At 45.3% G+C, this 14,307-nt stretch overlaps 1 protein-coding gene and 1 pseudogene across 2 annotated transcripts in view; one reads left to right on the top strand and one right to left on the bottom strand.

Moving 5' to 3' along the window:
- The first annotated feature begins 2,294 nt into the window (after positions 1-2,294).
- On the top strand, positions 2,295-2,391 carry LOC115894661 (annotated as a pseudogene).
- A 3,767-nt stretch (positions 2,392-6,158) lies between these two features.
- The window catches only part of LATS2 (large tumor suppressor kinase 2), a 95,695-nt gene continuing 87,546 nt past the window's right edge, over positions 6,159-14,307 (bottom strand). Inside the window, exons 6-8 of one of the 2 annotated variants that reach the window (XM_010361258.2) lie at positions 12,987-13,169; positions 11,261-11,367; positions 6,159-8,649 (exon numbers count right to left, since the gene is read on the bottom strand). In XM_010361258.2, the coding sequence (XP_010359560.2) occupies positions 8,221-8,649; positions 11,261-11,367; positions 12,987-13,169 (719 nt within the window). In that variant the 3' untranslated portion in view covers positions 6,159-8,220. Of the gene's footprint in view, positions 8,650-10,646; positions 10,989-11,260; positions 11,368-12,986; positions 13,170-14,307 lie in introns of those variants that run through there. The other variant, XM_030922281.1, reaches the window with a different exon arrangement.

Raw genomic sequence — 14,307 nt, 5'->3', positions numbered from 1 at the left:
CCCAATAGAAGCCAACACTGAGATGACAGAGATGTTAGAATTATCCAAAATCAGCCACAACAGAAAGGCTTTGATAAGCAATTACAAACACTCCTGAAACAGAAGATAAAAAGCATCAGCAAAGAAACAGAAACTAGGAGGAGGAAATGGAAATTTTACTTTACTTTTTTTTTTTTTTGAGAAAGGGTCTCACTGTGTTGCCCAGTCTGGAGTACAGTGTTGCAATCACAGCTCATTGCAGCCTTGAACTCCTGGGCTCAAGCGATCCCTCTGTAACCGAGTACCTCAGTTTAAAAAATATATTTTAATCACTCACTTTCTTTGTCTTCCTTCCCCTCTCACCACTTCATTCCTTCCCTCTCTACACTGCCCTCTGGCAGTGCATGCTTATCTAATTACATTCTTGTTTAAGAAGCCCCAGAGGCTAATCTGAAACAAACCAGGCATGAAGCCCCCACTGCAGAATCTTCCCAGTTAGGGGGAGTCATGACAATTAGTCCACCACCACCAGGCTGAAGTCAAGATAATGCCAATCAGACCTTTGGACAGGTAATTACCCAAGATAGCCACCAGAACAAGACACACAGGACCCTGCACCCTGTACCATTCCCACGTTTCCCCTACCAAGTTTCCCTTTGAAAACCCAGTGGTAAATGTTACAATGTAAGCCGGTACTGTAGAATGCTATTGCCATCTTCTTTGTTTGCTGGCTCTCCAGTTAAAACTGCTTTTCTTCCCACCTACCCCAACTCTTGTATTCTGGCTTTTTTTTTTTTTTTTTGGAGAGTCTTACTCTGTCGCCTAGGCTGGACTGCCGTGGTGCCTTCTTGGCTCACTGCAAACTCTGCCTCCTGGGTCAAGCAGTTCTCGTGCCTCAGCCTCCCAGGTAACTGGGATTACAGGTGCGCACCACCACGCCTGGCTAATGTTTTGTATTTTTAGTAGAGATGGGGTTTTGTCATGTTGGCCAGGCTGGTCTCGAATTCTTGACCTCAAGTAATCTGCCCGCCTCAGCCTCCCAAAGTACTGGGATTACCAGCATGAGCCACCACACTTGGCTTCAAAAATGGAAACTTTAGAACTAAAAGATGGCCGGGCATGGTGGCTCATGCCTGTAATTCCAGAACTTTGGGAGACTGAGGTGGGCGGATCACCTGAGGTCAGGAGTTCGAGATCAGCCTGACGAATATGATGAAAGCCCAACTCTACTAAAAATAAAGAAATTAGCCAGTGTGGTGGCATGTACCTGTAGTCCCAGCTACTCGGGAGGCTGAGACGGGAGAATTGCTTGAACTCGGGAGGCGGAGGTTGCGGTGAGCTGAGATTGCGCCATTGCATTGCAGCCTGGACACCAAGAACGAAACTCCATCTCAAAAAACAAAAACAAAAAACAAAACAAAACAAAAACTAAAAAACTGAAATGAAAAGCTCAGTGAATGAGTTCAAGAGCAGAATAAAAGGGACCGAGGAAAGAATTAGTGAACTGGAAGCTAGAACAATAGAAATTATCCAATGTAAACAACTGAGAAAAATGGAGGGGGATGTGGAGGTGGGAGAGCTGAGCCTTAAGAATTATAACAAAAGATCTAGTATTTGTATCAGTAGAGTTGTGGAAGTAGAGTTCGAAAGGAGAGGTGTGAATGAAAAACTTCTGGATGAAATAATGCCTGAAAACTCCCCAGACCCCAAATTTGGCCATAAAAATAAACCTACAGATTCAAGAAGCTGAGTGAACCAAAAACAGTAAAAACCCAAATAAATCTAAGCCAAGAATCTCCTAATTAAACTTCTGAAAAGTAAGCAAAGAGGAACGCTTGAAAGCAGCCAGAGAAGACACCTTTTCTATCCACAGGGGAAAATCGTTAGAATGGCTACAGATCCGCTTGAGAAACCACGGAGAGCAGGAGGAAGCGGCACAGCATGTTTCAAGTGCTGAAAGAAAACTATCCACCTAGAATCCTGTAGCCAGTGGAAATACCTTTCAGGAAGGGAGGGGCATGAAGACATTTTCAGGTGACGGAAACCTAAGGGAACGTCACCAATAGACCTCCCCTAAAAGAACGGCTAAAGGAGGTTCTCTAAAAAGAAAGAAAAAGATAAAAAGAAAAAGCCTTAGCACCTCAGGAAGAAAAGAAAGACACATGGTAAGCAAAAATATCAGTAAATATGACAGATCTTCCTTCTCTTGAGTTTTCTGAAATGTTTGATAGTCAAAACAAAAAAATTATGTCTGATGTGAACTGAAAAGAACAACACTACCATTTGAGTGGTTTTCACTCTAACAACAGCCTCTAATCACTTTGTACTTTTTAAGCATGATGATTGGGTTTTCACACTCATGTGGGATGTGTCTCCCTCAAACTGTTACACTGGCACATTACTCATCTGATGTGAACTTAGGAAAAAACTCACAATAACCCATATGCATTTCATCCCAGTGTCCAATAAGATTTTTCTTTTCTAAGGTGAATAAGCTAATTTTGTCCACTCAATGTAGGCTTCTGTTGGAAATGGAAAATGCTCTTGTAAAGGAAAAGCTTTTTTACTGATGGAAAAAGATGTAATGGGATTAATAATACCAGCATAAGGATCACTTAAGCCCAGGAGTTCAAGACCAGCCTGGGCAACATAGGAAGACCCTGTCTCTACAAAAAATAAAAAATAAAAAAATTAGCCAGGGATGGTGGTGTACACCTGTGGTCCCAGCTACCCAGCTACTTGAGAGGCTGAGGTGGGAGGATCACTTGAGTCCAGGAGGTCAAGGCTGCAGTGAGCCATGTTCATGCTACTGCACTGCAGCCTGGGTGACAGAACAAGAACCTGTCCCGAAAAAAAACCCCAAAAAACAAAAAAACAAAAAACAAAACCACAAAAAACCTAGCATAGTACTACTTACAAATATTGACTTAATATCAAAGATCTTTTTGATTATGCTTTTTTTTTTTTTTCCTGAGACAGAGTCTCGCTCTGTAGCCCAGTTTGGAGTGCAATGGCACAATCTCGGCTCACTGCAACCTCTGCCTCCCAAGTTCAAGCAATTCTCCTGCCTCAGCCTCTCAAGTAGCTGGGATTACAGGCATGAGCCACCATGCCCAGCTAATTTTGTTTTTTAGTAGAGATGGGGTTTTACCATATTGGCCAGGCTGGTCTTGAACACCTGGGTTCAGGCGATCTGCTTGCCTCAGCCTCCCAAAGTGCTGGGATTAGAGGCATGAGCCGTGGCGCCTGGCCTTCCCTACTTTTATAAGGCATTAAATTAGCCTGTTCTTTAGTGGAGTGGTCCCCAACCTTTTAGGCACCAGGGACCAGTTTCGTGGAAGACAGCTTTTCCATGGACGGGGGAGAGATGGTTTCAGGATGAAACTCTTCCACTTCAGATCATGCATTAGACTCTCATGAGTGCACGACCTGAATCCCTCACATGTGCAGTTCACAATAGGGTCCGGCTTCTATGACAACCTAATGCCACTGCTGATCTGGCAGGAGGTGGAACTCAGGCAGTAATGCTCACTCGCCCACCACTCTCCTCTTGCTGTGCAGACCCGTTCCTAACAGGCCATGGACTGGTACCAGTCAGCAGCCTGGGTGCTGGGGACCCCTGCTTTAATGGATGCTGAACTAAGACAACGATTCCTGGATCAGAGACAAAGGACTTTATTTTTCATAGCACAGCAAGCAGCATGACACATGTTTGCATCAGTTTCCCCTTGTTCTTAAGTCCCATTGGGGCAAGGGGGAAGACCCAGATGGCTCTGCTGAGGTATACCAAGCTTGGGGAATCTGTCTTTTTTATATCAAGCAGCAAGCAAACTTGCTCTTTGTCTTGGAGAGAGACATCATCTTACCCCTTAAAGTTGCTCCCTACAAATCCAATCCTGAGAAATGGCTCAGATAAAGAGCAGTCAGGCCTTGCCTTCTCGGCACATTCGGCAAAGTGTGCAGGAGGGAGCCGGGGAGAAACTGCTCACATCTGCACAGGGCAATGTGGCAATAAACCTTGCAAATACACCTTACTTTTCACCCGAGAGTTGCACCTCTAGGAATCTGTCCCACATAATTACTTTCACATACACAAATGATGGTTATAAGAGGTTATTTATTCTAACATTGTTTATAATCAGAAAAGGTCAGAAACTATATGTCTATCCATATGGGACCGGTTTGATTATAATACCCTCACAATGGAATACTATGCAGTAAGAATTAAAAAATGAATTTCTTTTTTTTTTTTTTTTTTGAGACGGAGTCTTGCTCTGTCGCCCAGGCTGGAGTGCAGTGGCCAGATCTCAGCTCACTGCAAGCTCCGCCTCCCGGGTTCACGCTATTCTCCTGCCTCAGCCTCTGGAGTAGCTGGGACTACACGCACCCGCCACCTCGCCCGGCTAGTTTTTTTGTATTTTTTAGTAGAGACGGGGTTTCACCGTGTCAGCCAGGATGGTCTCGATCTCCTGACCTTGTGATCCGCCCGTCTCGGCCTCCCAAAGTGCTGGGATTACAGGTTTGAGCCACCGCGCCCGGCTGATAAATTTCTTTATAAGCTGCTATATAGAGTGCCAAGACATACTGCCAAGTGAAGAAAGCAAATGCAGAAAAATATGCCTAATATTCTCTCATTTCTGTAAGAGGCAAAAAGTATATATAATTTTTTCTTGGACTGTGTACACATAAACTTTCATTCCTCTAAGAATGCCCAGTAAATTATTAATATCATTTGTTGTCTGTGGGGAGGTGAATTGAATGACTGGAAATGAAGGAGAGTTTTTTTGTATAACACTTTTATGTTTTTTTTTTTTTTTTGAGACAGAGTCTTGCTGTCGCCTGGGCTGGAGTGCAGTGGCGCAATCTCAGCTCACTGCAACCTCTGCCTCCCGGGTTCAAGCGATTCTCCTGCGTCGGCCTCCTGAGTAGCTGGGATTACAGGTGCACACCACCATGCCCAGCTACGTTTTGTATTTTTAGTAGACATGAGGTTTCATCATGCTGGCCGGGCTGATCTCAAACTCCTGACTTCAGGTGATCTACCACCTTGGCCTCCCAAAGTGCTGGGATTACAGGTGTGAGCCACCGTGCCTGGCCAGTATGTTTTGATTTCTAACCATGTAACTGCACCTATTTAAAGTATACAAACTCTTTTAAAAATTTTCCAGATTTCTTAATATCATCAATCTTTATCACCTATCTATCTATCTATCTTCTTTGAGACAGAGTCTCTCTCTTTTTGCACAGGCTGGAATGCAGTGGCACGATCTCAGCTCACTGTAACCTCCACCTCCTGGGTTCAAGTGATTCTCCTGCCTCAGCCTCCCAAGTAGCTGGGACTATAGGCATACACCACCCACGACAGGCTAATTTTTTTGTGTTTTTAGAGACAGTTTCACCATGTTGGTCAGGCTGGTCTTGAACTCCTGACCTCAGATGATCCACCCGCCTTGGCATCTGAAAGTGCTGGGATTACAGGCATGAGCCACTGCACCCAGTCTAATTTTTTAAGATGGAGTTTTGCTCTGTCACCCAGGCTGGAGTGTGCAATCTCAGCTCACTACAACCTCTGCCTCCCAAGTTTAAGCAATTCTCCCTGCATCAGCCTCCCGAGTAGCTGGGATTACAGGTACCCACCACCCCACCCAGCTAATTTTTGTATATTTAGTTATTTAGTAGAGACAGGGTTTCACCATGTTGGCCAGGTTGGTCTTGAACTCCTGACCTCAGGTGATCCGCCAGTCTCGGCTTCCCAAAGTGCTGGGATTAGAGGCGTGAGCCACTGCACCCGGCCTCATCAACCATTTAAAATGAAAGGTCAGGAGCTATAACTGTCCCCTCAGTTTAACATATTATGCTGGGGAATGAGCTCTTATTCATGATTTATTTGATCACCCACCATATTTACTTGATATCCCACTTAAGCCACTTAATAATCCTAATGAGGCATATTTTGTTCCCATTTTACCTAAGTTGGTCACAGAACCACAGCCTGATTTGGACTCTGTGTGTCTACCTGGAAAGCCTGCTTTTCCACACCCCCAGCCATTCCTGAGACAGCCCTGTCTGTGCTGTGCAACCCTGGCTCATGTGTGTCACAGGGGAAACGTGGGGGAGTTAGAACATGCTGAGAGGCAAGGACTTACAAACTCCAGTAAGACATGACACCAACTACGGGATTTGGATTCAAAATTTTAATAATAAATTGTGCCAGTAGAAGCTTTTCAAAGGCAATGATATATCAATAAATAATAGTTAAACTGAGTTCCTGAGAAAGAACCTACCACATGAAAGTATGTCAGAGTGCTATGAGTAACAACATGGCACGACTATAAAATAGCAAGAATACTGACAGTCACGACGACAGGCACAGCAGACTTCAGAGTATGCCACTCACACAAATGTAAACCAGTACACAGGAATCTTTATTTTTTTAGTTTAGACATTGATAAACTTCTAAGTGTTGTTGCCTAGATATATACTAAGTAATGGATACATTATGCTAAGAACTTCAAGGAAAAATATGTGGAATAATATAATGAAAATTACGAAGCATCAGATTTTTTAAAAAGCAAAAAAGAATCGAACTTTTTACTCAAATATAAATCACTTTAAATAGGAATCATACTAATTTGAAATAAGGAATAGTGTTTGTGTGTGTGTGTATACACACACACATACATCTATACTTCTAAGAAAATATGTATGGCTTATTTTTTTATTCCAATGTCATTTTGAAGAATCTTTGCTTTTTTACAAAGGATAGAAATATGTATTGTTTAAACCAACTTAAGATTTGACACTTCAAAGCACACTAAAACAAACAAACAAAAAAAGTGAGAGAACCGTTAGATCGCTCAGTTTCCTGATGGTAACAGAAGAAAACAGGAATAAGAACGTTCACTGAAGCTTTCAGTGTGGGCAGTCTGTCAGTAAAAAGCTAAGTAGTAGGGTCAGAGGTATGGCATTCCACATACCAGCTCTACCAAGAATGAAAGAGCATATGGACTAGAGAAATGGACGTGTGTCCATGATTAATTTAAAAATTTTTGGCATAGCTGTATTAATCCCTTTTGATGTATATAAGTTCAGTATATGACAAATGTTTCAGTTTCCCACCCCACAAAAGAATCCAATCACACCCAAGACACACACACACACGTCACTTCTCAGTTACACATCTGCATTTCTTTAACAAAACAGTAAGAGATACAATCATAGCGAAGAGGTCACCCGCACAATACGTTATCAGCACACTGTCTGCAACACCTCATGTAAAGACACTCAGTAAAAACGTATTCACAGGACCTGCTGTCCGCACAATACGTTATCAGCACACTGTCTGCAACACCTCATGTAAAGACACTCAGTAAAACGTATTCACAGGACCTGCTGTCCACACAATACATTATCAGCACACTGTCTGCAACACCTCATGTAAAGACACTCAGTAAAAACGTATTCACAGGACCTGCTGTGAATGGCAAGATACGGTAATTTTATAATAGAAAAACTCTGCTCATGCAGTACTCTGCACACACCAGACGTCGGAAATCACAGCCACATCACCTTGCTCACACTTCCTATTATACTAGAATATGCAAAAAGCCAAAAAAAGCAGCTTTTAACATTATATCACAATGTTGAAATGTGGGAAAAAATAAAAAACAAAAACCACTGTGTGGATAAAATGGTCTCCGTGACACTGAGCAGAGGGTTATCTTTTTTTTTTTTTTAACATTATTGCACAGAGATTTCTTATCAAACGTTCTTCAGTTTTTATGTCTCTTCCTAAATGTGAATAAGTGCTATGGATAAAATACAAATGTAGAAAATAACAGCAGCATGATTTGTCAAAGTTAATCCCTATAATTTAGTAAGAAAAAATGGATATAAACAAAATAAGTGCTCTTTCTAAACTGTACTAAATTTTCAAAAATATTGTTTTAATGCAGTGAAGGTCCTGAAAAGCCTATTGAAAGCAATGCTGAGTCCTGTTTTCAAAAGTGTCTTGTTGTTTGGGTTTTCTTGGTGAAGACCAGAATTTCAAGTGAAGTAATCGACGGACTAATTTAAAACAAAACAGCCCTCGGCTTCCCTATTGGCCTGTTAGGGCACCGGCTCCGGGACCCTGACCTGGGAGGCAGCGAGTGGTGGGGGTGCCTGGCCCCCATCTACACGTACACAGGCTGGCAGCCTTCAGTCTGATCCACCAGATCAGAGGCTTCTAAATCTGCGTTCTCAGACTGTGAAGCTTCCGCTCCTTGAAGGCTTTGGGCATCGAAAGGGGTAGCCGTTGTCATCAAAGAACCGCCGGAAGGTGAACTCGTAAAATGCGTGCTCAGGGTGCTTGTTACTGGGGGAGGTGAGCGTGTCCCAGGCCTTGGCGCTACCTTCACTGGCATCATTCCAAGGGCTTTCTTCATCGACGGGGTCGAAATTCGAGGTGTCCATGGGGTGGCTGATGGTGGGAACGTAGGGGGCTGGCTGCTTCCGGATGTCACTGGAGAAGTCCATAGCGCTGAAGAAGGGGTGGGCCTTCAGATCATCGGCCCCATTCCGCCCCAGGCGGTGGTCTGCAGAGCAGCACAGCTTCGTGATGAGGTCCCTGGCCTCAGGGCTCAGCTTCACCTGGGCTGGAATGTGGAGTGTGTTCTCCCAGTTTATCACCTGAGGAAACAGAACCAACGTGTTAGGTTCTCCTCACATCCTGGGCAGTTCTGGGACAGCATGTGATGATGTGACTTTCAAATAAGTGTAGTTTCACAACAGGAGAGGAGTTAGAATAGATACAGAAGCAGCAGTTGTTGATCTCAGCAGCCATAAAAAGTCAGTGTCATTTCAGTCGATGGCTCACAGCCTGAGGCCAGGATGACCAGTCAAATGCAGACAAAAAGATACTGATTTTCTTCTATCAGAAATACTGTTTAGCCAAAGAATTTTGTGCTTTCCATAAAAATGAAGAGAACGATGGTCTACGAGTTATTTATTTTATTTATTTATTTATTTTTATTTTTTTGAGATGGCGTCTCGCTCTGTCACCCAGGCTGGAGTGCAGTGGTGCGATCTTGGCTCACCGCAACCTCCGCCTCCTGGGTTCAAGGGATTCTCCTGCCTCAGCCTCCCGAGTAGCTGGGATTACAGGAGCCCGCCACCACACCCGGCTGACTTTTGTATTTTTAGTAGAGACAGGGTTTCACCATGTTGGTCAGGCTAGTCTCGAACTCCTGGCCTCAGGTGATCAGCTAAAGTTATTTCTTTAGCTATGGCAATGGATTTTTTTTTTTTTTTTTTTTGAGACAGAGTCTCGCTCTGTCACCCAGGCTGGAGTGCAGTGGCCGGATCCCAGCTCACTGCAAGCTCCGCCTCCCGGGTTCACGCTATTCTCCTGCCTCAGCCTCTGGAGTAGCTGGGACTACAGGCGCCCGCCACCTCGCCCGGCTAGTTCTTTTGTATTTTTTAGTAGAGACGGGGTTTCACCGTGTTAGCCAGGATGGTCTCGATCTCCTGACCTCGTGATCCGCCCATCTCGGCCTCCCAAAGTGCTGGGATTACAGGCTTGAGCCACCGCGCCCGGCCGGGTTTTTCTATTTTTCTTGAGACAGAGTCTCGGCTCTGTCGCCCAGGTTGGAGTGCAGTGACGTGATCTTGGCTCACTGCAACCTCTGCCCCCAGGGTTCAAGTGATTCTCCTGCCTCAGCCTCCCAAGTAGCTGGGATTACAGGTGCCCGCCACCATGCCAGGCTAATTTTTTGTATTTTCAGTAGAGACGAGGTTTCACTATGTTGGCCAGGATGGTCTCGATCTCCTGACCTCATGATCTGCCTGCCTCGGCCTCCCAAAGTGCTGGGATTCCAGGCGTGAGCCACCGCGCCTGGCCTTACTAGATGGTTTTTCTAATTAAGGTTATTAATTTAGGCTCCTTGGTGATCATGGCCACTAGAACATGTGAAAATTCCTAGGACTGTGTGTCAGTTGGTATGTCCACTGAAGACTGCAGATTCTTAATTCTAATTCTCAATTCAATCCTTAGTAACTCATTTCAGAAAGCAAATGGCTGCCATTTTAACACTAATAATTTAGTATCAAGTGAATGACAGGTTTAACTACTTTGAATATTAGGAATATGCACAACTAGCCTGACCACACAGCTGATAGTCTGCAAACAATGATATCATATCCAAATAAAGAAACTGATTTCTTTAGATACACAGTTGACCCTAGAATAACAGTTTGAGGGTCACTCACACTAGCATTTTCTTCCACCTCTGCCACCCCTGAGACAGCAAGGCCAATGCCTCCCCTTCCTCAGCCCATTCCACATGAAGATGACAAAGATGGAGACCTTTATGATGATCCACTTTCAATTATTAAAATAGTAAACCTATTGTCTCTTCTTTATGATTCTTTTTCTTTAGAAAGAGTCTCCCTCTGTCACCCAGGTTGGACTACAGTGGTGTGATCGCGGCTCACTGCAACCTCCGCCTCCCAGGTTCAAGCGATTCTCCTGCCTCAGCCTCCGGAGTAGCTGGGATGACAGGTGCACACCACCATGCTGGACTAATTGTTTTTATTTTTAGTAGAGATCGGTTTCACCATGTTGCCCAGGCTGGTCTTGAACTCCTGACCTCAGGTAATCTGCCCACCTTGGCCTTCCAAAGTGGTGGGATTATAGGCATGAGCCACTGTGCCCGGCCAGCGTTTTCTTTTCTCTAGCTTGCTGTATTTTCAGAATACAGGATCTAATACATATAACACACAAAATATGTGTTCATTGACTCTTTATGTTACTAGTAAGGCTTCCAGTCAACAAAATATTAGTCAAGTTTTTGGGGAGTCGAAAGTTCTATGCTGATTTTTGACTGTGCAGGGGGGTTGGCACCCCAACCCCTCCACTGCTGAGGGGTCAACCATAGTTCCTGGAGTTCCGTGTGTTCTCTGCAGGGCAGGTGTGGGGCAGGGAGATGGCGGGTCTGCAGCACACCTTTGCTGACCCTCACTGTTCTTGCCTGGAAATAACAAGGTGGCAGATGGCCAAGGGTTTAACAGAATTTTAGATATTAAAATGGGCCCAATTCCACGGCTTTGCTTAACAAAATAGAAAATTTTAAAATAGATAATAATTTAAAAGGTAATGAGATTACTTTTAAAAATCCCATCATATACAACTGTCATTCCTACCCTACTCAGAATAAGAGGGCGAATGCTGACCAAAGATTCATGGGGACATGAGAAAATCAGATGTCTGCAGCAAGCAGGCGCGTAGTTCCTCTCACATTACCTTCAGCTGGGTTTCTGTGGGAGTTGGTGCCAAAAAGGGCGGCTGTCCCACCAGCATCTCGAAGAGAATCACTCCAACACTCCACCAGTCACAGAGCTGAGTGTACCCTGCAAGACAAAGTTCACTCAGTCCCTACGCAGGCACGAATTCTCCTCCAAGGCAAGTTTCAGAAGATGGACCTTTGTAAGTACCTGGATGCTAATGGGTGGGGGCGGCAGCCGTGGCCGCTTAGGTTTTTGTATTTTTAATCATTGTAATAGGAAAATACTTTTTAATTTAAAAAGATTATTTTTAGTGTTCGCAACTAGTTACTAGCCAGAATTTTATGTTCTTAAAGATCACAGACAGAGGCACCAATTAAAATAACGGAAACTGAAAACCATAAAGTGCTGTAACCCGTGAACAGTCAGGTGAGGGTCCGGGCAGCTTGCTGGGGGGCTTCTACACCAGTTTTGGATGAAGCTGAAGAATATCGAGATGAGGAGGGCATGGGCAAAACCCACTGGACAATTCACTGTAAGCCGAACGCTCCTTGTGTGAGGCCCCCATGGAGCTGGGCCTTCCTCACAGACTCCCAGCTGTGCCGGGTCAGGGCTGGCCTCTGGGAGGCTGTAGGCTGAGCTCGTTTACTTTTCGTTTTCTCCCACTTTTCCTTCAGGGCCTCATGGCCCATCAAGCCAGGCTCGTCTTGATGTCACCTAATCCTTGCTAAGTATAAACTGGGATGTTAAGAGGTCAGCCCAGGGGTGCCTGCAGCTGCATATGCCAGGGTAGCCCCCTCAGGCCCCTCTGTTATCTCTCCGTCCCACCTCTTCCTGCCCAAGTTTGGCACCAGAGGCTGCAGAAAAACCCCAAGCAATGGTTCCGTGGGAATACTGCACGTGGCAGAGGGAAGCAGACCTTCACTGGGCACCAAGGTTATTCACAACCTCTCAAGGTCATTATTGCTATGTCTGTGGTCTGAGTAGTTAAGTAACTTGTGCTGGATTACCACAGCTAGCAAAGAAAACCCAGACTTGAACTGGGTCTGGCTGGCTCCAAAGACTTTAAACAACGTGTGGCAGCAGGGGCTGCCTGTCTCTGGATTAATTACACAGAATCAGATGAACACCCACCGTCACTGTGGACCATGCAGGATCACTGAAGGAATCCTCGTCTACTGAACCAGATGTTGTATCTGATAGAATGGAGCATCCACCCAGGAGGCAAATTTTATGAGCACTGGTCATTTGACATAACTGGCACCTGCCACTTTTGCTATGGTCTGGCAGGGAGAATGAGAGAGAAAGGACCTTCCAATGCTGTCACATAAGCACCAGCTGCACACGGCACAACTCAGCCAGGAGCCTGGGACAGAAGTGAAAGCTAGAGCCCGGAAATGTGTGGTCTGGGCAGACTGAGCAGAGGTCCCGTGGCCCTCAGAGTGGTTTCCATCATTTGACTGTGAAAATGCGGCCTGGAGTCATTCCCTTGGGTCTAGGTAGAGACTGAGGGCCAGGAGACACTGTCTAATGGTGCATGTCTTCCAACCCCCTGAAGCAAGAGCATTTCTAAGGCAGAAGGGAGGCCTGTTATGTTGTGGAAATAAGTAGTTTTCAGGCTTCCATGAGGACAAAAATATGACTGGAAGCATCAAGTCCTTGGAAAGCTAGAGCTAAGGAGACTCAGCTCACAGGTCTGAAGAGACGGAGACCTCCCGCGGGGCAGCTGGCTGTGGCACACGTACCTTTGCGAAGGAGAACCTCGGGTGCGATGTAGTTTGGAGTCCCCACCAGTGAATGTGCCAGGCACCTCTGGTGCTGCTTTCGCGCCCTCTGCTCCAGGGTCTTCAGCCTGTCCCCACACCGACAGTTAGACACATCGTCCCAGAGGTCGCTGGGCTCCATGCTGTCCTGCCTGACATGGCTCCCTTCACCCAGGAATCGGGGTGGTGAAAGAAGAGAACAAAATATAAAGTGAATTTTCACTCTTCAACAACTCAACGTATCCATAGCTTAAAACAGCAAAGTCATTCCAATCAGCTCCTGCCATATCAGGATAGAGAATCCCCGCCGAGCTGCTCCATACGGGCAGTCTGCTGTCTGTAGTTCAGAGACACATGTGGTGAGGTTGGCGCTAGCACCAACGTGGAAACAACGGTGAAGACTCATAGGAAACCACGCGCCGTGCTGAGCTGGCAGGAAGGCACTGAGGCAGGAGAAGCTGGAATAATGGCGGGGACAGCACCCCTAGCACTTAGGCCATTATCAAAAGGTAACATCTGCCTGACACGTTTGAAGATGAGAATGGAAAACTTAGGAGGATTTAAACAACATGAACAAAGGTTACTTCAATGCCAGAAAATGAGAATGAATTACATGATTTAGAGTTAGTTTTGAGTTAGAGAAACAAGACTAAGTGATGATATTAAAATAACTATTTCAAGAATCTGAGCCATGAAGAAGATAACAACCAGCTGTTCTTGGCTTTTCCAAATGGCAGAACGATAGGAAATGGAGTTCAATGATACAATACGCAGATTCAGGTTGGCTATAAGAGAGGACTTCTTGGGAGGCTGTGACTCTTTTATTTATTTTTGAGACAGAGTTTCACTTTTGTTGCCCAGGTTGGAGCGCAATGGTGCGATCTTGGCTCATTGTAACCTCCGCCTCCCGGGTTCAAGTCATTCTCCTGCCTCAGCCTCCCGAGTAGCTGGGATTACAGGCATGTATCACCACGCCCAGCTAATTTTATTTTTAGTAGAGAGAGGGTTTCTCCATATTGGTCAGGCTGGTCTTGAACTCCTGACCTCAGGTGATCTACCCGCCTTGGCCTCCCAAAGTGCTGGGATTACAGGCGTGAGCCACTACGCCCGGCCGAATCTTTTATTTTTTAAGGCTTGCTTTAATGAGGCAGGTGATGGTTCCCCACAAAGGCCCTGTGACACCTTGTAGCCTATTGTCTTAAAGATATGGTAGGCCAGATGCGGTGGCTCACTGCACCTGTAATCCCAGCACTTTGGGAGGCTGAGGCAGGCGGATCACCTGAGGTCAGGAGTTTGAGAACAG

The sequence above is a fragment of the Rhinopithecus roxellana genome, chromosome 18 (assembly GCF_007565055.1).
Source record: "Rhinopithecus roxellana isolate Shanxi Qingling chromosome 18, ASM756505v1, whole genome shotgun sequence".
NCBI lineage: Eukaryota > Metazoa > Chordata > Mammalia > Primates > Cercopithecidae > Rhinopithecus > Rhinopithecus roxellana.
The sequence above is the reverse complement of the archived record's forward strand: the minus strand, read 5'-3'. Positions and strand labels throughout refer to the sequence as shown.